This window comes from Oncorhynchus gorbuscha, linkage group LG03 (assembly GCF_021184085.1).
Source record: "Oncorhynchus gorbuscha isolate QuinsamMale2020 ecotype Even-year linkage group LG03, OgorEven_v1.0, whole genome shotgun sequence".
Classification (NCBI taxonomy): Eukaryota; Metazoa; Chordata; class Actinopteri; order Salmoniformes; family Salmonidae; genus Oncorhynchus; species Oncorhynchus gorbuscha.
In genome coordinates this window covers 24649648-24675454 of record NC_060175.1, presented here as the reverse complement: position 1 = coordinate 24675454, position 25807 = coordinate 24649648, and the positions used below count along the sequence as shown (strand labels likewise).

Genomic DNA, 25807 nt, shown 5'->3' with positions numbered 1-25807 from the left:
ATGAAGTATGCACACTGCACAGTATGGGGAGTTAGGACATCATAATACACTATGAGTATGAACAATACAAAGATACATTTCCAAACAGAGAGATGGACAAAGAGCAGGAAAGAGGGAGAAAGTTAGGTATCGTGTGTGTTAGAACTATGCCATTGATACAGTGGAAAACAGATCAATGTGTGCACATGCTCAGCTCCTGTGAACATCAGCCTAACATCTTCTCTTTTACCTCAGGATGATTGAACACACACATATACTGACATCACTCTACCATCAGTATGCTGTAGGAAGTAGCATATATTTAAGGAATGTTTTCATTAAACTGTGTATTTCCCTCCAGTAAAGTAAAACGTAATTCTAGATGGGTCTCTCTCTCTCTCTCATCTCACTTAACAGTGGAGATAGGAAGAGACTTTGGGATTTTGTGCATTATAACTATGTCATTGATATAATTAGAAAATGCTGATAAACAATATACAGTTATAAGAACGTATAAATAATATACAGTTATAGGGACAAGTTCTTCATAGTTGTGTGAGAACTTCACCCCATCCCTGGGTTTCTCTCTCTAGCTCTCTCCTTTCACAATTTCCTCTTTCAAAGTACTGACTAAGATCTCTCTTAATTTCTCCCTCAGCCTCACAAAATACTTTCTGAAAGGAACGTCTGTTTGAGCCGGAGAGAGAAAATGAACACGGGCACAATGAAAGGCAAATCCAACAAAGGGATTTTTTAAGAAAACAGAAACTCAAAACCTCCAATCAAAGTACAATAAAAACTGGGGGTGCTATAAAATAACACAGTCATTATTTAAATGGGAATCCCACAGAATATATTATATATTGCACTCTATCTACAGCTATACAGATCATAATCTGACTTATATAGGCAATTGAACTCAGCTCTGCTGAAGCAAAATGAAATGAGAGTTGAGAGTTTCCCCTCAGACATTCCCTGGGAGTTTTATGAATAGAAATGAGAATGTTGCATGACTCGCCTCCAAATAAAAGCCTCATTTCTCTACTAGAGTGAAGGGCTGTCATGAATTGGACTGGATTTCTTTAATAACGTCAGTTGGTGTATGTCTCTGCCCCAGGAATGCCTCACAGTTCCTTTCAGAAAGCCTAGTATCTCTGCAGAGATAGACAGTCTGAAAACTGACTTCACTATTGACATTTCTTCCTAGGATGGGTTCTGAACTGTAGTTTTGATACGATAGACTTGGGTTAAATACATATGTAAAATCCTGTCAAATACTTGAGCTGGGCTTGATTTAGTTTGACTGTTGCAATGGCACAAACTCTGGTTATTGTCTTACCATCCAGAAGCTCTGACACAAACTCTGGTTATTGTCTTACCATCCAGAAGCTCTGACACAAACTCTGGTTATTGTCTTACCATCCAGAAGCTCTGACACAAACTCTGTGTCTTTTCTTATTTTACAGCCTAAGAGCTGAAAAACTCTGGGTCTTTTCTTATTGTCCAGCCTAAGCTCTGACACAAACTGGGTGTGGATCTTACCGTCCAGTGTGAACTCTAGCTGGAACTCGCTGCTGCCGATCGGGAAGTTGTGGTTCCAGCTGACGTTAGCGTAGTTACTGTTAGGCTTCACCGTCAGGTTCCAGATCACCCTCCCAGGAGCCATGCCTATAAGAGGTCAGGGCGGGGTCAGGGTGGTGTCAAGGGAAAGATGGAGCAGAGAAGGGCGTGTTACAACAGCCACACCCGCAGGGTTGCAATCACACAATGGTTCTAGGGTCAGGGTTAGATTTCTGGTTGCCCTATAAACAGTGGATTGGACCTGTGTTATATTTGAACACCTTTAAGGAGTGTCAACGTTGATGTCCTAACACTTCTGGTGGTGTCCACTCCACAGTTAATGCCTTAACCCTTCTAGGGGTGTCCTGATTTGTAATGGAGGTGCCCAGTAGTCCAGGTATCCCCTTAATAGGAACACGGCATTGAACAAAGTGAACAGCCCACAAACACCCTCTAACTGTTCATATTTATACATTGGATTCTCACAGCCTGACCGAACAGCGTTGAGTTAATGGTTACTTTCCAATACTTTAAAGTGACTTGATTTCCTGTAACCTATTTCCAAGGAGATATGACAAGGCAATGAAGTGGTATTGGAATGCAGCCAGTTCCTCCAAATGCTTCCTTCCTGGTCAGGAGAGAGTATCCAATCAAAATGCTTCAAATTAAAGAATATTCATTTATCACTTGAATCTTGGGGAAGATATACAAATAACACAACACACCTTTAAAATGTCTCTTTAAAGGTGGCATCCATTGTCAATCTATTTTATCCACACTGCCATGGAAGAAAATGACTGAACTAGAAGTAAACAACAGATAGGCCTATTGTATGTACCCAACACATTTGTATCTGCTTGCTTGGTGCTGGTGACCAACACAGGAGTGGTAGTGGTAGTAGAAGCAGTAACAGTTGTAGTAGTAGTAGGAGTAGTGGTAGTAGTAGTAGTAGTAGTAGTAGTAGTGGTAGTAGTACTAATGGTTGTTGTAGCAGCGGTAGTAGTGGGAGGAGGAGGAGGAGGTGGGACAGTTGTAGACATGGAGACGTCTGTAGGCTCGACTATAGGGCAATGGGAAGAGAGCACAGGGTTAAAGACAAAAGCAGGAAATCACAGGTAATCACACACACCAATAGAGACACAGAGAAAAAGTCAATGAAACAATGAGCAGAAAGGTGATATGGAATTTCCCAGAACCAGCACTGTTGACTGATGCAGAAATAAGGAAAAGGCAACAGTCCAATTAACAAAAAGAGGTAAACAGAAATATACTGTTTTTTTATAGATACTTGTCCTTTTAAGCATTAGAATTTAATAATAAAGTACATGTTTTATTGTGTGGGTAAATACAACAGTAAGGATTTATCTGGGACTAGGTATTCATAAATCATTTACTCACAACCCATGATGAGGGTCTTAAATGGAATATCAGTGCCCCCAAGTGGCCAACTGATGCTATGACACACCTCACCTCCATCCTGGCCCAAACCAACAAACAGAGCAGCTCTTTGGTGTGTGGATTTTCTTCTAGAATAAACAGGAAGTTATGGGAAATCCATATTTAGATACCCTACTGTTATTACAAATGAGCCTTGCTTTCTTTGGAAGCCATTTTGAACATCATCATCACAGTATCTACAGTGAACAGAGGGGGGCATACATTCTTTGTAGGACTTCTTGTTACGTTTCTTTTTACCTTGTAGTGGATGAACATCTCCATTTGGAGGATCCCACTAGAGAGCAGATGGAACTTATATGCTTGTTGAACTGCATCCCTCCCTCCTCCCTCCCCCATGCATAGTTCCAAACTCCCCCAGGTCAGACAGGACAAGCAGCATGCTAGAAAGAGCCAGCCATGAGAGAAGAAGAGGAAGACGAGTAAAATAAGGTACAGGCAGGTGCTCAAGAACCCTTTTTGCCCAGGTAACACTCAACAGCCAGCCAGAGATAACATTGGCCCCAAGCCATGTCAAATCTAAAATCTGTGCCAATCCCAGGCTGTGTCAGTCAAAAGGCAGAGACCAGACATTGCCCCCCAAATTGAAATGTGTGCCATCAGGGAATGGGTTCAAAGTTCAAACCTCAGAAAGAGTTGACACTGACTACACTACAGGGGATCCTGACCTGGACTTACAGTACATCAGGACTACACACAACTAGGATAGAAATGCATGTCCAATTCATGGTCAACTTTGCTGAAAATACTGAAGGTTGAAGCAGAGACTGTGACATTAGTTGCTTAAAAACAAATTCCTTTACCTTTACAGTGTACATTAGAGTGTTACTACTGACCACATACTGTAGGTTCTATGATCAAGATCAAATAGGACCCTTGTTCAGTCCCTGAAAGCACACAGCGACGCACAGATACACCAACAGATATAGTGACAGATAGAGAGACATCACAGACAGACAGAGGAGACAGACAGACGGAGGACAGACAGACGGAGGACAGAGGGGAAGCCAGTGTTTGTTAGAGTGCAGTTCCGCCCAGTAGAGAGAACTTTGTCTGATCACAGTACAAAGCTCTCTGTCAAGATGAATTGTTCATTTATTTAGATGACAATGTCAACCCTTATGGCTGCTTACTAGTTGTTCTATTAAATACATCTACTAATTGACATTTCAAATCGCTTTAATTGTTCGAAGAGAACTCACGGTTTAACCCTTGACAGACCTCAAAGTTACCCCTTAATTTGTTTTGTTTGTTTCCTACAGCGTAAAAGTAATCCACCCCTTTTTGAGGATAGAAAGTGCCTGGGTCTGTACTACTGTCATCAGTAGGGGGGAGAACAAACCCATGATATGTCCACCAGGCAAAGTAGTACGGAAATGCAAAGCTGACATGGTCACTAATTTGAGCTGGTCACCAAATGGAGTGAGACAGAGTCAGAGAGGAGTAAGACAGATAGACAGACAGATGGGCTGTGCAATTACCGTTACCTGCACCTGAGTGGTCAGTACCTGAGCTGAAAAAGTATTCTGTTAACACCCAGGGAGAGACAGAGAGAGAGGAGGGCGAGGGAGCGGGAGACAGGGGAGTGAGAGACATGGGAGAGGGAGACAGGGGAGACAGGGGAGATGGAGGGGGAGACAGGGGAGTGAGAGACATGGGAGAGGGAGACAGGGGAGACAGGGGAGATGGAGGGGGGACAGGGGAGATGGAGGGGGAGACAGGGGGTGAGAGACATGGGGAGGGAGACAGGGGAGACAGGGGAGATGGAGGGGGGACAGGGGAGATGGAGGGGGAGACAGGGGAGATGGAGGGGAGACAGGGGAGTGAGAGACATGGGGGGAGACAGGGAGATGGAGGGGGAGACAGGGTAGAGGGATGAGGCGGGGGAGATGGAGGGGGAAACAAGGGAGAGGGAGGGGAGACAGGTGAGGGGGGAGTGGGAGAAAGGTGAGAGGGGGAGACAGAGAAGAGGGAAAGAAAAGTGAGAGACAGCAAGTGGAGGAGGGAAAACAAGAGTGGGAATCAGAGAGGCTGAGAGAAAGACAAAGTGTTAAAAGACACTACAGAAGGTCAGCCACAGGAGAGGAAAGAGAGACAAAGAGAAAGATAAGAGGTCAGCCACAGGAGAGGAAGAGAAACAAAGAGAGAGATAAGAGGTCAGCCACAAGAGAGGAAGAGAGACAAAGAGAGAGATAAGAGGTCAGCCACAAGAGAGGAAGAGAGACAAAGAGAGAGATAAGAGGTCAGCCACAGGAGAGGAAGAGAAACAAAGAGAGAGATAAGAGGTCAGCCACAGGAGAGGAAGAGACAAAGAGAGAGAGATAAGAGGTCAGCCACAGGAGAGGAAGAGAAACAAAGAGAGAGATAAGAGGTCAGCCACAGGAGAGGAAGAGAGACAAAGAGAAAGATAAGAGGTCAGCCACAGGAGAGGAAGAGAGACAAAGAGAGAGATAAGAGGTCAGCCACAGGAGAGGAAGAGAGACAAAGAGAGAGATAAGAGGTCAGCCACAGGAGAGGAAGAGAAACAAAGAGAGAGATAAGAGGTCAGCCACAGGAGAGGAAGAGAGACAAAGAGAGAGATAAGAGGTCAGCCACAGGAGAGGAAGAGAGACAAAGAGAAAGATAAGAGGTCAGCCACAGGAGAGGAAGAGAAACAAAGAGAGAGATAAGAGGTCAGCCACAAGAGAGGAAGAGAGACAAAGAGAGAGATAAGAGGTCAGCCACAAGAGAGGAAGAGAGACAAAGAGAGAGATAAGAGGTCAGCCACAGGAGAGGAAGAGAAACAAAGAGAGAGATAAGAGGTCAGCCACAGGAGAGGAAGAGAGACAAAGAGAGAGATAAGAGGTCAGCCACAGGAGAGGAAGAGAAACAAAGAGAGAGATAAGAGGTCAGCCACAGGAGAGGAAGAGAGACAAAGAGAAAGATAAGAGGTCAGCCACAGGAGAGGAAGAGAGACAAAGAGAGAGATAAGAGGTCAGCCACAGGAGAGGAAGAGAGACAAAGAGAGAGATAAGAGGTCAGCCACAGGAGAGGAAGAGAGACAAAGAGAGAGATAAGAGGTCAGCCACAGGAGAGGAAGAGACAAAGAGAGAGATAAGAGGTCAGCCACAGGAGAGGAAGAGAAACAAAGAGAGAGATAAGAGGTCAGCCACAGGAGAGGAAGAGAAACAAAGAGAGAGATAAGAGGTCAGCCACAGGAGAGGAAGAGAGACAAAGAGAGAGATAAGAGGTCAGCCACAGGAGAGGAAGAGAGACAAAGAGAAAGATAAGAGGTCAGCCACAGGAGAGGAAGAGAGACAAAGAGAGAGATAAGAGGTCAGCCACAGGAGAGGAAGAGACAAAGAGAGAGATAAGAGGTCAGCCACAGGAGAGGAAGAGAGACAAAGAGAGAGATAAGAGGTCAGCCACAGGAGAGGAAGAGAAACAAAGAGCGAGATAAGAGGTCAGCCACAGGAGAGGAAGAGAGACAAAGAGAGAGATAAGAGGTCAGCCACAGGAGAGGAAGAGACAAAAGAAAGATAAGAGGTCAGCCACAGGAGAGAAAGAGAGACAAAGAGAGAGATAAGTGGTCAGCCACAGGAGAGGAAGAGAGACAAAGAGAGAGGTCAGGGGATAGAAAGGAACATTCTGACAAAAGAGCACAGCGACAGGCAGGCAGGCAGGCAGGCAGGCAGGCAGGCAGGCAGGCAGGCAGGCAGGCAGGCAGACAGACAGACAGACAGACAGACAGACAGACAGACAGACAGACAGACAGACAGACAGACAGACAGACAGACAGACAGACAGACCAAGAAGGAGAACACTGGATGGTTCTACACTCAGAGACTGACTGACCTATTGATCGCTACTAACACCAGTGTGTGTGTGTGATGTGTGTGTGTGTATATGTGTGTGTGTGTGTGTGATGTGTGTGTATATGTGTGTGTGTGATGTTTGTGTGTATATGTATGTGTGTGTGAAGGGTGTGTGTGCATATGTGTGTGTGTGTGTGTGTGTATATGTGTGTGTGATGTGTGTGATTCCCAGAAAGAGCTAAGACTAACCCAGAAATAACACCTTTTTTTGAATCACTCTTGTTTTGTGTCTACATAGTATAGATGGTTTCATTTTTGGATTCAGTCTTTGTGAAGTTTGTCACTCTGAACAGTGAATTAACAATCTGTATAGATACGTTCTGGTTCTCTGTTCGATGTCTCCTCTGCAATGACCCCCAAATCCTTCATTACCCAGCATACTACATCATTGAAGAAGAAAAAGACATTCTGTGTGTTGCCCAGGAAAGACATGACCATGCAAGCTGGTGACATACTGCATATCAACCTTAAACAACTCACCTGTAACTCACAGTAAACATGTCATCCCCCACAAATGATGCAGCGACCCCCTTGGGCCAAGTCAGATATTGCGTGCGACTCACACATTTCAGTTCATTACTATAGCTCCCGCCTTGGGCCAATCAGTGGCATTTTGTAAATGCAGAATCTCTAGGGCAAGATGCATCCTTCGACCACGTTTCATCCATATCGGGACAGTGCTGTCTGAGATATCGCGTGTGACAAAGATCCATAGTCCCCTCCCCGATATCATCGTAGGGGACAACAATGTGTCTACATACATGTATGTGAGTATGTGTAATAGCAAAAAGGTCTGAGTTGAGTGTGTGTCTGTGTGTGTGTGTGCCCGAGTGTGTGTGTGTGTGTGTGTGTGTGTGTGTGTGTGTGTGTGTGTGTGTGTGTGTGTGTGTGTGTGTGTGTGTGTGTGTGTGTGTGTGTGTGTGTGTGTGTGTGTGTGTGTGTGTGTGTGTGTGTGTGTGTGTGTGTGTGTGTGTGTGTGTGCAGTGGCAAGGCGACTCACCTTCATTGGTGAAATGTGGAGACTCCCCAGCGTAGACCTTCCCTGCTCCCACCTGTGTGTGGGCCGCCAGGTAGAACCTGTAGCGGATAGCTTGGTCTGGCAAGCGGAGTCTGTAGGCTGTCACGTTAGGTAGGAAACTCTCCATCTGCATGTGGCCCACACGCGACCCATTCACTACAGGGGCACACACACACACACACACACACACAACACACACAGACAGCTAGTCAGCTAATGCAGACGGCAATCTATCAACATACCATCATCTATTCTTAACATTAGTTTGTCTCTGTTATGAGCGTAGATTTGAATCAATTAGAAAGACCTTTCTGACCCGGTAACTTCTTGTTCAGTCTATACCACTGTGACCAGAACTCATCACCTGTCATCTATCATCTATCCAATCAGAAGTGCTCACCTCACTGTGGATCCAATCAGAAGGGCTCACCTGTTTGGTACTTGACTATGTAACAAATCAGAAGTCCTCACCTGTCACCTGTAATTGACAGTCTAACCAATCAGAAGGGCTCACCTGCTTGATAGTTGAGTGTGTATCCAATCAGAATGCCGTTAGGCTCCAGGGGTTTGTCCCACTCGAGGTGGATAGACTCTGGACTCCTCTGGCCGATCTTAAAGAACTGAGGAAGATCTGGCACTAAACACACAGGGGAGAGAGAGGGAGCGGGAGAGAGAGGGAGAGAGAGGGAGAGGGAGAGAGAGAGGGAGGGAGGGAGAGTAGAGAGAGAGTGAGGGAGAGAGGGAGGGAGGGAGGGAGGGAGGGAGGGAGGGAGGGAGGGAGGGAGGGAGGGAGGGAGGGGGAGGGATGGAGGGAGATGGAGGGAGATGGAGGGAGGGAGGGAGGGAGGGAGGGAGGGAGGGAGGGGGGGGGTAGAGAGGGAGGGAGGGAGGGAGGGAGGGAGGGAGGGAGGGAGGGAGGGAGGGAGGGAGGGAGGGAGGGAGGGAGGGAGGGAGGGAGGGGGAGGGAGGGAGGGAGGGAGGGAGGGGAGTAGAGAGGGAGGGCGAGGGAGAGAGGGAGAGAGGGAGGGAGAGTGTTAAAGGGTGTAGTAGCAAATCTTCTACGATGTAAAAACATACTGTAATTCATTTGTCTGATGCCCTAGTTGGTGTTGTCCTTCCCTCTCCCAGTCTCACCTCCTTCCTTGGTATGGAAATCCACATGGTTGCTAGGCGGCCCATCGTAACGACTGTTGGCGACCACCATAAACATGCGGTAGTGGCTGTATGGCTGTAGGTCTGTCAATATGCCAGTAGGCTGGGCCACGGTACTGTAGAACCCTTTAGTCTTCTTCTCTTTATTCACATGCAGACCCTTCACCATGCTGTCCTCACGCCAGTAGTACAGCTGGGAGAGAGGGCAACACACACTGTCGTCACAGGCTGTGTGTGTGTCTGTGTCTGTGTGTGCGCCTGTGTCTGTGAGTGTGTGTGTGTGTGTGTGTGTGTGTGTGTGTGTGTGTGTGTGTGTGTGTGTGTGTGTGTGTGTGTGTGTGTGTGTGTGTGTGTGTGTGTGTGTGTGTGTGTGTGTGTGTGTGTGTGTGTGTGTGTCTGTGAGTGTGTCTGTGTCTGTGTCTGTGTCTGTGAGTGTGTCTGTGTCTGTGTCTGTGTGTGTGTATGTGTGTGCCTGTGAGTGTGTCTGTGTCTGTGTCTGTGTGTGCGTGTCTGTGTGCGTGTGTCTGTGTGTGTAGTCGTGAGAGTCCAGTTCTCACCCTGTACTCCTTGAACTCTCCCCGGACAGTTTTGGGGTCTACCGGGGTCCAGTGGACGTTGACCGTGGTGCTGTCAATCTTTGACACATGCAGGTCTGTAGGAGGGGCTGTAGGCTCTGGGGAAAAACACACACAGGTAGGACATCACCAGTGAACATGTGTGTGTGAGAGAGAAAATGAGAGAGCGAGAGAGAGGAAGAGAGTGAGAGAAGAGAGCTAAAAATTTGGGGCAAAAGATTATGAATAGAAAATAAATGTTGCTTCATTTGTATATTGGTTTGTGAGTGCACGTACTGTCCTCCCCAGAATATCCTATGATGATGTTGGACTCAGGCCCTGCTCCAAAGTCATTCCTGGCCTGCAGTTTGATCTCATAGGGAACGTAGGTCTCTGTGTCGTGGACAATGTGCTTCGCCCCCACCGTAGTCACGTTGTTCCATTCCTCCCCCGTATCCTTCCGCCTCCACCACACCGAGTAGTGCAGGTTAGGGCCGTTTTGCTCTGTGTCCAACAAGGGCTGGAGAGCACAAAAATACACACTAGCAGTATAATTAGAACAACCTTGTCTTTGAGGGTATAATGACTGTGTATGAAGGGGAAAGGCTGAAACAGTGACAAACAGTCACTCACTCACTCACTCACTCACTCACTCACTCACTCACTCACTCACTCACTCACTCACCTCCCAGCTGATCTCCATGTTTGTGTTCTTGGTGCCCCAGCCTTTCAGGCCACTAGGGAAAGCATCAGGAGCTGAAACACACAGGGGCACAAAGAAAAAGGTGATCTCTCTGGCTATAACATAATTCCCTCCCTCTATCTATAATAGTATTGTAGCCCACATGCACAAACACACATATGAACACACACATTCAAAGGCATGCACAAACACACTGATACGCACACACACACAAATATAAACACACACACACACAAATATCCCTCTCATAAAGAAACATTTACACTAATATCTCATACACACTGCCTTCATTCCTTTGGAATGTTCAAGCATTAGTCCAAACTTACCTGTTATTCTTATTGGAGAGAGATGGAAAGAAACAGAGACAGAGAGAGCGCGAGGGATGGAAGAAACAAAAAGATGGATGACAGAAAAACAGAGACAGAGGGATGGACAGAAACAGAGACAGAGAGCAGACAGGGATGGACAGAAACAGAGACAGGGATGGACAGAAACAGAGACAGAAACGCGAGGGAGACAGAAACAGAGACAGAGAGCGCGAGGGATGGACAGAAACAGAGACAGAGAGCAGGGTGGACAGAAACAGAGACGCAGGGATGGACAGAAACAGACACAGGGAGAGCAGACAGAGAGCGAGGGATGGACAGAAACAGAGACAGAGAGCAGCGCGAGGGATGGACAGAAACAGAGACAGAGAGCAGTGCGAGGGATGGACAGAAACAGAGACAGAGAGCAGCGCGAGGGATGGACAGAAACAGAGACAGAGAGCAGATGGACAGAAACAGAGACAGAGAGCACGCGAGGGATGGACAGAAACAGAGACAGAGAGCAGTGCGAGGGATGGACAGAAACAGAGACAGAGAGCAGCGCGAGGGATGGACAGAAACAGAGACAGAGAGCAGCGCGAGGGATGGACAGAAACAGAGACAGAGAGCAGCGCGAGGGATGGACAGAAACAGAGACAGAGAGCAGCGCGAGGGATGGACAGAAACAGAGAGATGGAGAGAGAGGTAGAAAAGGCCACAGATGTTACCTGCAGGCAAGGCAGTAGACTGTGAGGGATGAGGGATGGACAGAAACAGAAAAGGAGATGTGCCCAGTCTGTGAGGGGAGCTGTGAGGGGAGCAGAGGGGTAAAGGTCAGAGGTTAAAGGTTCGTCAGAACATTAGTACAGTGGAGGAACCCCCATCCACTACATTACTACAACTGGTGCAGGGTGACGTTGCCCCTAGACACTGATCTTTGGTGACTTTAGCATTTTCCCCACTAATGGTTAAGGTTAGGATTGGGGAGGGGAAGCTGATCCTAGATCTGTACCTAGGGGTACCTTAACTTTGGAGCACTACAACTACACGACTGGGAAACCATAGAGTATGATCCACCACGGTCTACATACACAACTATTAGTAGCGGAAGTGTGCTAGTAGTCACTATTGACAGTAAATACAGTGACAGTCCATTTCAAGGCACATTCATGCATTAGAATCTTTAACATCTAGAAGTGTTATCTACGAGGGCTCACAACAATGTTAAGAACATGACGGTTGATGAGAAGATGATTTGTACAATGAAAGTAGAATATTTTCACATCAATGTTGAAGACTTTGACAGTTTGTGTAGCTGGTTTCAAAGGTCAAATAGGGGGTGCTTATATTTGTCCTGCTTCACTGAATGTACAAATGGGTAACCTGTACGAGTGTGAGGTGTGAAATGGATATCCCAACTCCCCCTGGGGTCACGGCCAGGGTCAGCCATTATAGACAACAAACAAGGAGTAATGTGGGTTAAGTGCTAAGAGTGTATGTTAGATGACTAACACGTTGTACATAATGACTACTTGGGCAGCAGGCAGCCTAGGGGTAAGAGCATTACTGAAAGGTCACTGGTTTGAATCCCAGAGCCGACAAGGTGAAAATTCTGTCGATGTGCCCTGGAACAAGGCACTTACCCAAATTGCTCCTGTAAGTCTCTCTGGATAAGAGTGTCTGCTAAATGACTAAAATGTAAATGCCTTGCTCAAGGGCAGATCGACAGATTTTTTTGAATCTTGGGGATTCAAACAATCAACCTTTTGATTACTGGCCCAACACTCTAACCAAATCAAATCAAATCATCAAATCAAATGTTATTTGACACATAAACATGGTTAGCAGATGTTAATGCGAGTGTAGCGAAATGCTTGTGCTTCTAGTTCCGACAATGCAGTAATAACCAACGAGTAATCTAACCTAACAATTCCACAACTACTACCTTATACACACAAGTGTAAAGGGATAAAGAATATGTACATAAAGATATATGAATGAGTGATGGTACAGAATGGAATAGGCAAGATGCAGTAGATGGTATAGAGTACAGTATATACATATGAGATGAGTAATGTAGGGTATATAAACATAAGGTGGCATAGTTTAAAGTGGCTAGTGATACATGTATTACATAAAGATGGAAAGATGCAGTAGATGCAGCAGTTTAAATGAGTACAGTATATACATATACATATGAGATGAGTAATGTAGGGTATGTAAACATTATATTAAGTGGCATTGTTTAAAGTGGCTAGTGATACATTTTTAAATACATTTCCATCAATTTCCATTATTAAAGTGGCTGGAGTTGAGTCAGTATGTTGGCAGCAGCCACTCAATGTTAGTGGTGGCTGTTTAACCGCTAGGCTACCTGCCATCTACTTATCCTACCTGTTGTGTGTAGGTGTGTGTGTGTGTGTGTTGTGTGTGTGCGTGTGTGTGTATACCTAACACAGTAAGGCGTGCTGAGGCAGTATCTTGGTCGATCTCTGATTTAACAGTACAGGTGTATGTTCCCTCATCCTGCTCGTGGACATTAGGGATGGACAGGGAATCCTCATCCTTCTTTAACCTACAGACCAGTCATGGGAGGAAACATGTTATTACATCACTATAACATGACATTACAGAACATCACTATTACATGTTATTACACGTCAACTAATAGCTATGCTCTTTCAACACCACTGTTTTTGTGTGTTTTTGTACAATGCATTGTTTTTGCATTTCATCCCATGGACACAGGGCTCAATCAAGTTATAGTTTGAGCCTTGATGGTAGAGAAAACTGTTGTTGAGTAGTTTCTTTCACCTCCATCCCAGAGAGAGAGGCTTGTCATCCTTCAGCCAGGTAACAGTGATGGGCAGGGTGAGGTCCGATTTGACCCGGCAGTCAAAACGAGCCATGGTGCCTCTAAATGCTGACTGGTGCTCTGGAGCCCTGACGATACGGGTCGGCTCTGAAACGAACCGTGTACACCACACACACAGGATACAACAGGGCACACATACACACACACACACAGGACAGACAGGCAGGACAGACACGCAGGACAGACACGCAGGACACACACAGGACACACACAGGACACACATATCCGGAAAAATGATGGGGATAGATAGGGAAGCCAAACGCCTTGTATGTCATTCCTGAACAGCTGGAGCTCAACCAATTAGATTCAGAGTGTTTTTTTCTCATGATGTGAGATGACATTAAGGCCACATGGGATGAATGTGTATAATAAACAGACTACAGAATATGATCTAATGTGAATATCTAAGTAACGTCATCTGCTCAGAGAAACAAAATAGGTTGATAAGGCACGAGGAAATGTTTGGTCTGAGAAGGAAACATAAAAACAGAAGCATGAAGTCGTGCTGTGATGAGATTGGTTGCTCTCTAACCTTTGACCTCCAGTCGGACCTGGTTCTCCTCCTTGCCCAGGATGTTTCTGGCCACACAGGTGTATGTACCCTGGTCCTCAACCCGCGCACGCTTGATCTCTAGGCTCCCATTGATGTAGACCCGGTATTGACCACCGTCCAGACCACTGCCCTGACCATTCTTAAACCTACACACACACACACACACACAGAGGGGAAAATATTCAGGGTAAGACTCTGGGTAAGACACACACACACACACACTCACACTCACACTCACACTCACACTCACGCACATCCACAACTTTTACATTCTATCATTTCGATTCAAATTCAATTCAATGGACTTTAATTGGCATGGGAAACATACAGTATGTTAACATTGCCAAAGCAAGTGAAAAATATAATAAACAAAAGTGAGATAAACAATAAAAATGAACAGTAACCATTACACTCACAGACGTTCCAAAAGAATAAAGACATTTCAAATGTCATATTATGTCTATATACAGTCGTGGGCAAAAGTTTTGAGAATGACACAAATATATTCACAAAGTCTGCTGCTTCAGTGTCTTTAGATATTTTTGTCAGATGTTACTATGGAATAATGAAGTATAATTACAAGCATTTCATAAGCGTCATATGCTTTTATTGACAATTTCATGAAGTTGATGCAAAGAGTCAATGTTTGCAGTGTTGACCCTTCTTTTTCAAGACCTCTGAAATCCGCCCTGGCAGGCTGTCAATTAACTTCTGGGCCACATCCTGACTGATGGCAGCCCATTCTTGCATAATCAATGCTTGGAGTTTGTCAGAATTTGTGGGGTTTTGTTTGTCCACCCGCCTCTTGAGGATTGACCACAAGTTCTCAATGGGATTAAGGTCTGGGGAGTTTCCTGGCCATGGACCCAAAATATTGATGATTTGTTCCCCGAGCCACTCAGTTATCCCTTTGCCTTATGGCAAGGTGCTCCATTATGCTGGAAAAGGCATTGTTCTTCACCAAACTGTTACTGGATGGTTGAGAGAAGTTGCTCTCGGTGGAGGTGTTGGTACCATTCTTTATTCATGGCTGTGTGCTTAGGCAAAATTGTGAGTGAGCCCACTCCCTTGGCTGAGAAGCAATCCCACACATGAATGCTTTACTGTTGGCATGACACAGGACTGATGGTAGCGCTCATCTTGTCTTCTCCGGACAAGCTTTTTTCCGGATGCCCCAAACAATCGGAAAGGGGACTCATCAAAGAAAATGACTTTACCCCAGTCCTCAGCAGTCCAATTGCTGTACCTTTTGCAGAATATCAGTCTGTCCCTGATGTTTTTCCTGGAGAGAAGTGGCTTCTTTGCTGCCCTTCTTGACACCAGGCCATCCTCCAAAAGTCTTTGCCTCACTGTGTGTGCAGATGCACTCACACCTGCCTGCTGCCATTCCTGAGCAAGCTCTGTACTGGTGGTGCCCCGATCCCGCAACTGAATCAACTTTAGGAGACGGTCCTGGCGCTTCTTTGGGTGCCCTGAAGCCTTCTTCACAACAATTGAACCGCTCTCCTTGAAGTTCTTGATGATCCGATAAATGGTTGATTTATTGGCAGCTATATACTTGCCTTTGAAGACCTTTTTGTGCAAAGCAATGATGGTGGTACGTGGTTCCTTGCAGGTGACCATGGTTGACAGAGGAGGAACAGTGATTCCAAGCACCAACCTCCTTTTGAAGCTTCCAGTCTGTTTTCAAACTCAATCAGCATGACAGAGTGATCTCCAGCCTAGGCCTTGTCAACACTCATACCTGTGTTAACGAGAGAATCACTGACATGATGCCAGCTGGTCCTTTTGTGGCAGGGCTGAAATGCAGTGGAAATGTTCTTGGGGGATTCAGTTCATTTGCATGGCAAAGACGGACTTTGCAATTAATTGCAATTCATCTGATCACTCTTCATAACATTCTGGAGTATATGCAAATTGCCATCATACAAACTGAGGCAGCAGACTGTGAAAATTAATATTTGTGTCATTCTCAAAACTTTTGGCCATGACTGTACAAAGCTGTAACGATGTGCAAATAGTTAAAGTACAAATAGGAAAATAATTAAACATAAATATGGGTTATATTTACAATGGTGTTTGTTTTTCACTAGTCACAAATCTTGCTGCTGTGATGGCACACTGTGGTATTTCACCCAGTAGATATAGGAGATTATCAAAATTGATTTGTTTTCAAAATCTTTGTGGATCTGTTGTAGTCTGAGGGAAATATGTCTCTCTAATATGATCATATACTTGGCAGGAGGTTAGAAAGTGCAGCTCAGTTTCCACCTCCTTTTGGGGCATTGTGCACATAATAGCCTGTCTTCTCTTGAGAGCCTGGTCTGCCTATGGCGGCCTTTCTCAATAGCAAGGCTATGCTCACTGAGTCAAAGCTTTCCTTAAGTTTGGGTCAGTCACAATGGTCAGGTATTCTGCCACAGTGTACTCTCTATTTAGGGCCAAATAGCATTCTAGTTTGCTCTGTTTTTTTGTCAATTCTTTCCAATGTGTCAAGTCATCTCTTTTTGTTTTCTCATGATTTGGATGGGTCTAATTGTGTTGCTGTCCTGGGGCTCTGTTGCGTTTGTGAACAGAGCCCCAGGACCTGCTTGCAGAGTCTCAATTTGGTGTTTGTCCCATTTTGTGAATTCTTCGTTGGTGAATGGACCCCAGACCTCACAACCATTCTATAACTCATTCAATTATTTTTAGCCAGATCCTAATTGGTATGTTGAATTGTATGTATGAATTGCATGTTCCTTTTTATGGCATAGAAGGACCTTCTTGCCTTGTCTCTCAGATCGTTCACAGCTTTGTGGAAGTTACCTGTGGCTCTGATGTTTAGGCCGAGGTATGTATAGTTTTTGTGTGCTCTGGGACAACGTTGTCTAGATGCAATTCGTTGTCACGTTCTGACCTTAGTTCTTTTGTTATGTCTTTGTTTTAGTATGGTCGGAGCGTGAGTTGGGTGGGTTGTCTATGTTCCTTTTTCTATGTGGTGTTTTTGTGTTTGGCCTGGTATGGTTCTCAATCAGAGGCAGGTGTCGTTAGTTGTCTCTGATTGAGAATCATACTTAGGTAGCCTTTTCCCACTTGTGTTTTGTGGGTGATTGTTTCCTGTCTTTGTGTATGTCAAAAGACAGCACTGTTTCGTTTCGTGTCATTCTCTTTGTTATTTTTGTTTTAGTGTTCTGAGTTTATTAAAGATCATCATGAACACGTACCAGGCTGTGCATTGGTCCCCCAATCCTTCCTACTACTCCTCCACAGAAGAGGAGGAAGACGAGCATTACATTCGTATTCATGGTCCTGGTGACTGGACCTTTTTTTGTCTTACTGAGATTTACTGTCAGGGCCCAAGTATTACAGAATATTTGCAGAATATCTAGGTGTTGCAGTAGGCCCTCCTTGGTTGGGGATAGAAGCACCAGATCATCAGCAAACAGTAGACATTTGACTTCAGATTCTAGTACGGTGAGGCCAGGTACTGCAGACTGTTTTAGTGCCCCCTCCAATTCGTTGATATATATGTTGAAGAGGGTGGGGCTTAAGTTGTCTCCCTGTCTCACCTCACGGCCCCGTGGAAAGAAATGTGTGTTTTTTGCCAATTTTAACTGCACATTTGTTGTTTGTGTACATTGATTTGATGCCGTATGTTTTACCCCCAACACCACTTTCCATCAATTTGTATAGCAGACCCTCATGCCAGATTGAGTCAAAGGCTTTTTTGAAATCAGCAAAGCACATACTTTGCCTTTGTTTTGGTTTGTTTGTTCGTCAATTAGGGTGTGCAGGGTGAATACCTGGTCTGTCGTATGGTAATTTGGTAAAAAGCCAATTTGACATTTGCGCAGTATATTGTTTTCACTGAGGAAATGTACATGTCTGCTGTTAATGATAATGCAGAGGATTTTCCCAAGGTTACTGTTGACGCATACGTCAAGGTAGTTATTGCGGTCAAATGTTTCTCCACTTTTGTGGATTGGGGTGATCAGTCCTTGGTTCCAAATATTGGGGAAGATGCCAGAGCTAAGGATGTTGTTAAAGAGTTTAAGTACAGCGAATTGGAATTTGATGTCTTTATATTTGATCATTTCAATTCATTGATGTTACCATCAACACCACAGGCCTCTCTGGGTTGGAGGGTTTGCAATTGTGTCCTGTAGTTCCTTCAATGTAATTGGAGAATCCAGTGGTTCTGGTACATGGTTTGATCATGTATATGTTTTTGCTGTTTGTTCTTTGTTGTAGGGCCAAAAAGATTGGAGAAGTGGTTTACATATACTGTACATCCCCAATATGTTCTCTACCTGGGTCTATCTTTCCACACTCATCAGTATATGTATTTTAGCTTTTGTGTGGACCACAGGAAGAGTAGCTGTTGCACGACAGCTAATGATGATCCAAATAAAGTAAACTCACCAACGTAGCTCAGGAAGTGGCGAGCCAAAGAAGGGACAGTCCAGGAAGGTTCTGTTGTTCTCTATCACCTTTATTAGCTGGTTCTTAGCACCAAGCATCCTGGGAGCCATGTCTAGAGAGAGAGAGAGAGAGAGAGAGAGAGAGAGAGAGAGAGAGAGAGAGAGAGAGAGAGACAGACAGACAGACAGACAGACAGACAGACAGACAGACAGACAGACAGACAGACAGACAGACAGACAGACAGACAGACAGACAGACAGACAGACAGACAGACAGACAGACAGACAGACAGACAGAGAAAGAGAGAGAAACAATTGACATATTTAGTCCTATTTCATTATAGCTTCATCACTCATCATCATAATCATCATCTTCATCACCACCAACACCACTCCCTCTCTTTACCCAATATGCTGACGAAAGCGTTGGCCAGCAGGTAACCATGGTGATTGGAGGCGTTACATTGGTACACAGCGCTGCTGCCGATCTGAACAGAGTGAAAGATGATGGTGTCACCTACCACCGATCTTCTGGGGTTGGGCAGGGAGCCTGGGAGATGGGGAGAGAGGTAGAGGGCAGAGGGAGAGAAAGGGGAGAGAGAAGATAGAAGAGAAAGAATAGAGGGGTATACATGTAACTAGTCAAAACTGGTTGGCAATAGAAATGGTGATTTGAGTTTGTTTATCCAGATGGTACTCTATGTCCATCAGAACACAGCAGGCTGATAATTGATGCTGAATGGGTTGTGAAGGACTCACTAGTTCTCTCCATAGACTCTCCGTTGACCAGCCACTGGATGAGTGGTTTGGGGTTCCCATTGGCCCGACACACCAGACGACTGCTCTCATCCGGTGCTAACACCAGGTTGAACGGCTTGTCCAGCCAATAGGGAGCCGCTGATGGGTTCAAGAGATGCCATTGGTCAGAAGGTCAACCACAAAGATCAACATACAGACACACACACGCGGCGCACAGACACAGAAAACACCTCCTCCGTGTATACCTTTAACCTGGACGAAGATGGAGTGTCGGATGCTTCCTATCCGATTGTTGGCCATACACATGTACTCCCCTGCGTCCTCCTCTGACACGCTGTCAATACGCAGAGTCTTATTGAAGTTGTCTAGCTTCACCTTCTGGTTCAGATCTCCTCCCTTCTTAAACCACTTTATACCGGGGGTGGGACTGAGAGGGATAGGGAGAGAGTGGGTGAGGGGGGGAAAGGGGAAATTGGGAGTGAGATTGGGTGTTATTTTTCTTGAGAAAAGTATTAGTGTGTGTGTGTGTGTGTGTGTGTGTGTGTGTGTGTGTGTGTGTGTGTGTGTGTGTGTGTGTGTGTGTGTGTGTGTGTTTGTGTGTGTGTGTGTGTGTGTGTGTGTGTGTGTGTGTGTGTGTGTGTGTGTGTGTGTGTGTGCGCTTGAGTATTTCAGCCACTCACAATCCGGCAGCGATACACTCCAGCTGTAGTTTTTGTCCTCTCAGCACCATCATCCTTGAGCTGTCAGTCCCCGTGGGGGAGAGGAAGTTAGGGGGAGTCTCTGCTACCTTACGACCTGGGGACAGGAGAGGAAGTTAGGGGGAGTCTCTGCTACCTTACGGCCTGGGGAAGGGAGAGGGAGTTAGGGGTGTCTCTGCTACCTTACAACCTGGGGACAGGAGAGGAAGTTAGGGGTGTCTCTGCTACCTTACGACCTGGGGACAGGAGAGGAAGTTAGGGGGTCTCTGCTACCTAACGACCTGGGGACAAGAGAGGAAGTTAGGGGGGTCTCTGCTACCTTACGACCTGGGGACAGGAGAGGAAGTTAGGGGGTCTCTGCTACCTAACGACCTGGGGACAAGAGAGGAAGTTAGGGGGGTCTCTGCTACCTTACGACCTGGGGACAGGAGAGGAAGTTAGGGGGGTCTCTGCTACCTAACGACCTGAGGACAGGAGAGGAAGTTAGGGTGGTCTCTCTCTGACCTGAGGACAGGAGAGGAAGTTAGGGGGTCTAACCTAATGACCTGGGGACAGGAGAGGAAGTTAGGGGGGTCTCTGCTACCTTACGACCTGGGGACAGGAGAGGAAGTTAGGGGAGTCTCTGCTACCTAACGACCTGAGGACAGGAGAGGAAGTTAGGGGGTCTCTGCTACCTAACGACCTGAGGACAGGAGAGGAAGTTAGGAGGGTCTCTGCTACCTTACGACCTGGGGACAGGAGAGGAAGTTAGGGGGGTCTCTGCTACCTTACGACCTGGGGACAGGAGAGGAAGTTAGGGGGTCTCTGCTACCTAACGACCTGGGGACAGGAGAGGAAGTTAGGGGGGTCTCTGCTACCTTACGACCTGGGGACAGGAGAGGAAGTTAGGGGGGTCTCTGCTACCTAACGACCTGAGGACAGGAGAGGAAGTTAGGGTGGTCTCTGCTACCTAACGACCTGAGGACAGGAGAGGAAGTTAGGGGGTCTCTGCTAACTAACGACCTGGGGACAGGAGAGGAAGTTAGGAGGGTCTCTGCTACCTTACGACCTGGGGACAGGAGAGGAATTTAGGGGGGGTCTCTGCTACCTTACGATCTGGGGACAGGAGAGGAAGGGGTTAACACACAAACCACCATGATCACACCCACACTAAATATTCAACACATTCACCTTTATCCAAATTCTAATCAAACACAATCATTGGAGTTTACATTTAATCCAAAACTCTGACACCATAAAGTGTACAAGCTCCTTATAAGGATAAGAGACAAATGAAAACTAATTGGTTTATTATGTTCATGCTTCTATGTCAGCATCTCCGCCAAGCAAACGGATGAAACGGTTCATCTACATCCGTAGAATGTCCTCATCCATCTCTTTATGCCGCCCCACGTAGCGTTGGCTGGTTTTCCTGTTTGTTTCCGCAGCCAGATCAACCTGTTAGCTGTTCCTTTGTCTGTCAACTCCCATGGAGTGCCATTTCAACCAGAGGAGAAAGAAAAACAACAATGTTGATTTCTGACTTTCAGTCCGCCAGAGAAAAGAGACTACACAGAAAACATACTGTTTCTTCTTTTATTTGATTTCCTTTCTTTTAAGGAAATCGTTTGATCTTGCTGAGATCATAAATTTAAGTTTGTAAATTTCAGTGACATGCTTCATATAACAACACCACCGCAGGGCTTAGGCATTAGGCTGGTGATGTTAAATCACTAACGTTTTCCCCTGCCAACGTTTGGACCCTTTCCAGAACCTTCTGCCCTCTAAGTAGGGTTCAGGGTTAAAAGGATTTATCCTCTTGAAGATAACGTATCAGAAATGTTGAACTGCGTCATGAAGGGAGGTTACACATAGATCAGTGGCAACACTTGTGGCTGTGAACTGCTTATTTGTTTGTTGAGTTTTAAGGACAGAAAAGTGTGTGCTATTGGTGGGATAACTCATACATTTCATATCACAGTCACATATCACAGTACTTACCCTCCAAATTGATACTGTTTCCTCTTTCTATAGCTTCTAAACACTATGATGCTGCTTCCTCTTTCTATAGCTTCTAAACACTATGATGCTGTTTCCTCTTTCTAAAGCTTCTAAACACTATGATGCTGTTTCCTCTTTCTAAAGCTTCTAAACACTATGATGCTGTTTCCTCTTTCTATAGCTTCTAAACACTGTGATGCTGTTTCCTCTTTCTAAAGCTTCTAAACACTATGATGCTGTTTCCTCTTTCTATAGCTTCTAAACACTATGATGCTGTTTCCTCTTTCTAAAGCTTCTAAACACTATGATGCTGCTTCCTCTTTCTAAAGCTTCTAAACACTATGATGCTGTTTCCTCTTTCTATAGCTTCTAAACACTATGATGCTGTTTCCTCTTTCTAAAGCTTCTAAACACTATGATGCTGTTTCCTCTTTCTAAAGCTTCTAAACACTATGATGCTGTTTCCTCTTTCTATAGCTTCTAAACACTGTGATGCTGTTTCCTCTTTCTAAAGCTTCTAAACACTATGATGCTGTTTCCTCTTTCTATAGCTTCTAAACACTATGATGCTGTTTCCTCTTTCTAAAGCTTCTAAACACTATGATGCTGCTTCCTCTTTCTATAGCTTCTAAACACTATGATGCTGTTTCCTCTTTCTATAGCTTCTAAACACTATGATGCTGTTTCCTCTTTCTATAGCTTCTAAACACTATGATGCTGCTTCCTCTTTCTATAGCTTCTAAACACTATGATGCTGTTTCCTCTTTCTAAAGCTTCTAAACACTATGGTGCTGTTTCCTCTTTCTAAAGCTTCTAAACACTATGATGCTGTTTCCTTTTCTAATGCTTCTAAACACTATGATGCTGTTTCCTCTTTCTAAAGCTTCTAAACACTATGATGTGGTTTCCTTTTCTAATGCTTCTAAACACTATGATGCTGTTTCCTCTTTCTATAGCTTCTAAACACTATGATGCTGTTTCCTATTTCTAAAGCTTCTAAACACTATGATGCTGCTTCCTCTTTCTATAGCTTCTAAACACTATGATGCTGTTTCCTCTTTCTATAGCTTCTAAACACTACGATGCTGTTTCCTCTTTCTAAAGCTTCTAAACACTATGATGCTGTTTCCTCTTTCTAAAGCCTCTAAACACTGTGATGCTGTTTCCTCTTTCTAAAGCTTCTAAACACTATGATGCTGTTTCCTCTTTCTAAAGCCTCTAAACACTGTGATGCTGTTTCCTCTTTCTAAAGCTTCTAAACACTATGATGCTGTTTCCTCTTTCTAAAGCTTCTAAACACTATGATGCTGTTTCCTCTTTCTAAAGCCTCTAAACACTGTGATGCTGTTTCCTCTTTCTAAAGCTTCTAAACACTATGATGCTGTTTCCTCTTTCTAAAGCTTCTAAACACTATGATGCTGTTTCCTCTTTCTAAAGCTTCTAAACACTATGATGCTGTTTCCGCTTTCTAAAGCTTCTAAACACTATGATGCTGTTTCCTCTTTCTATAGCTTCTAAACACTATGATGCTGTTTCCGCTTTCTAAAGCTTCTAAACACTATGATGCTGTTTCCTCTTTCTAAAGCTTCTAAACACTATGATGCTGTTTCCTCTTTCTAAAGCTTCTAAACACTATGATGCTGTTTCCTCTTTCTATAGCTTCTAAACACTATGATGCTGTTTCCGCTTTCTAAAGCTTCTAAACACTATGATGCTGTTTCCGCTTTCTAAAGCTTCTAAACACTATGATGCTGTTTCCTCTTTCTAAAGCCTCTAAACACTTTGATGCTGTTTCCTCTTTCTATAGCTTCTAAACACTATGATGCTGTTTCCGCTTTCTAAAGCTTCTGAACACTATGATGCTGTTTCCTCTTTCTAAAGCTTCTAAACACTATGATGCTGTTTCCTCTTTCTGAAGCTTCTAAACACTATGATGCTGTTTCCTCTTTCTAAAGCTTCTAAACACTGTTTCCTCTTTCTAAAGCTTCTAAACACTATGATGCTGTTTCCTCTTTCTAAAGCTTCTAAACACTATGATGCTGTTTCCTCTTTCTGAAGCTTCTAAACACTATTATGCTGTTTCGTCTTTTTTTAACCTGTATTTAACCAGGCAAGTCAGTTAAGAACAAATTCTTATTTTCAATGACGGCCTAGGAACAGTGCCTGTTCAGGGGCAGAACGACAGATTTGTACCTTGTCAGCTCTGGGCTTTGAACTTGCAACCTTCCGGTTTCTAGTCCAACGCTACCCTGCCGGAATGGATACTGACCTCATTGAACGTCAGTTCATCAGGATTCATTACACCTCGTGGGACATCTAGCTTAATATTAATATATAAATATACCTGTCTTTCTTCAAACATGCATACAAGATTATATGAAAGAATCACAGTCCAAACAATTTGAATTACCCACAATCCTCCATAAACAAAGTCATGTGGCAAGATAAGAAATGCAAGAAAGGGCTCTCGAGTGGTGCAGCAGTCTAAGGCACTGGAGGTGTCACTACAGACACCCTGGTTCAAATCCAGGCTGGAGCACAACTGGCTGTGATTACGAGTCCCATAGGGTGGCGCACAATTGGCCCAGCGTTGTCTGGGTTTGGCCAGTGTAGGCTGCCATTGTAAATATGAATTTGTTCTTAACTGACCAGCCTAGTTAAATAAAATAAATGCAAGGTGAGACAAAACCAAGGAGTTCAATGAATTCTCTTTTTGGTTATCCTCATGAAAGTCACATTCATTTTAAGCAACAAATTCAGTTAGATGTATTCCTACATTAAATTAACATAAAGGTATTTTAAGGGTATTTAAAAGTTTTAAAGATATTTTTGTGGTATTTTGACACTTTATGGAGACAGTTATGAAATGACAGAGGAGAGACAGATTGGTGGAAGAAACAGATTGTAGGGTTGGAGCAGGTAATTGAACACCGGGCTTTGGTAGGAGAGGGGTGACCTGTCTAAGCTGGAACTAGTTAGCGTTATCGCTAGACCACTGGCTCTGCACCACTTCTATTCATACATTTTTCTTAAATATATGATAGTTGTTTATTTTGTCAATTTTAATTCATCCCAGAATCCTTTTTTTACAGTGTGGCTGTATGGTTGAGTGGGTGAAATTCAACTTTACTGCCCCTCCGGTTTCTAATCTGTCTAAACCTTTGATAAAATAAAGGTGGAATTCCACAACAGCAAAAATGCATAGGGACTTATCATCAATTAATATTTAGGCTATTATCCATTTGCATTTCTAAACCATTGACTGTATGAAAAACACAGTTTGTGTGATGCTGCTTTTACATGCACTGAAACCTCAAAAAGTGTTTTCACAACACTATCTTAAAAACACACATTTTCAGGTGGAAGAACCACTTTGGGTGTTTCAGAGTACTTCATTTCTGTTTTAAAACACATTCTAAGTATTAAAACACTTACATTGGGTTTACAGTCAAACACCCACCAAACACAAGAGCTCAGCTTTAAGTGAACTACTTTTCATAGTTTCATTACACAATCATGGTGTTTTCAGACTTTCTATTTTAACAGTGTGACCCAACGCCCTATTGAGACACTTTATGTTGGTGTTACCTTCATTTTGGCTGTTACTTGTATGCACGCCATCACTGTGACAAGTAGCTATGGTGACATTATAGCCATGGCAACGTGCAGCCATGGCAAAGTGTAGCCAATAGCCATCCTTGATCGATATCCTCCCATGCTGCACTGAGACCTGAGAAGAAAAGTAGGCCTGGCCCCCAGGGACAAGCTTACTACCACGTGTGCACGCGCATGTACATGTGTGTAAGAGATACTCATTATGACAGGTGGTGCAGCTCTATCCATCTCCTATGCCCGCTCTCTGAGTGTGAACACGCATGTGTGGACATTTGCATCTGCATGCGTATAATAATGAATGAATGAACAATGAATCATCAACACAAATGCTCTTATTTGCATGC

General features: G+C 44.5%; 1 protein-coding gene across 4 annotated transcripts in view; it reads right to left on the bottom strand.

Moving 5' to 3' along the window:
* LOC124029066 (neurofascin-like) overlaps window positions 1-25807 on the bottom strand; it is a 90123-nt gene that overhangs the window by 23506 nt on the left and 40810 nt on the right. For all 4 annotated transcript variants that reach the window (XR_006837717.1, XM_046340923.1, XM_046340928.1 and 1 more), the window contains exons 8-22: window positions 19851-19965; window positions 19416-19597; window positions 19171-19308; window positions 18818-18961; window positions 18413-18524; window positions 13988-14154; window positions 13395-13542; window positions 13031-13155; window positions 10258-10328; window positions 9870-10092; window positions 9576-9691; window positions 9001-9211; window positions 8381-8503; window positions 7849-8022; window positions 1522-1647 (exon numbers count right to left, since the gene is read on the bottom strand). Coding sequence is in view for 3 of the 4 variants with exons in the window: in XM_046340923.1 (XP_046196879.1) it covers window positions 1522-1647; window positions 7849-8022; window positions 8381-8503; window positions 9001-9211; window positions 9576-9691; window positions 9870-10092; window positions 10258-10328; window positions 13031-13155; window positions 13395-13542; window positions 13988-14154; window positions 18413-18524; window positions 18818-18961; window positions 19171-19308; window positions 19416-19597; window positions 19851-19965 (2175 nt within the window). In the remaining variant the exon portion in view is untranslated. The remainder of the gene's footprint in view (window positions 1-1521; window positions 1648-7848; window positions 8023-8380; window positions 8504-9000; window positions 9212-9575; window positions 9692-9869; window positions 10093-10257; window positions 10329-13030; window positions 13156-13394; window positions 13543-13987; window positions 14155-18412; window positions 18525-18817; window positions 18962-19170; window positions 19309-19415; window positions 19598-19850; window positions 19966-25807) is intronic.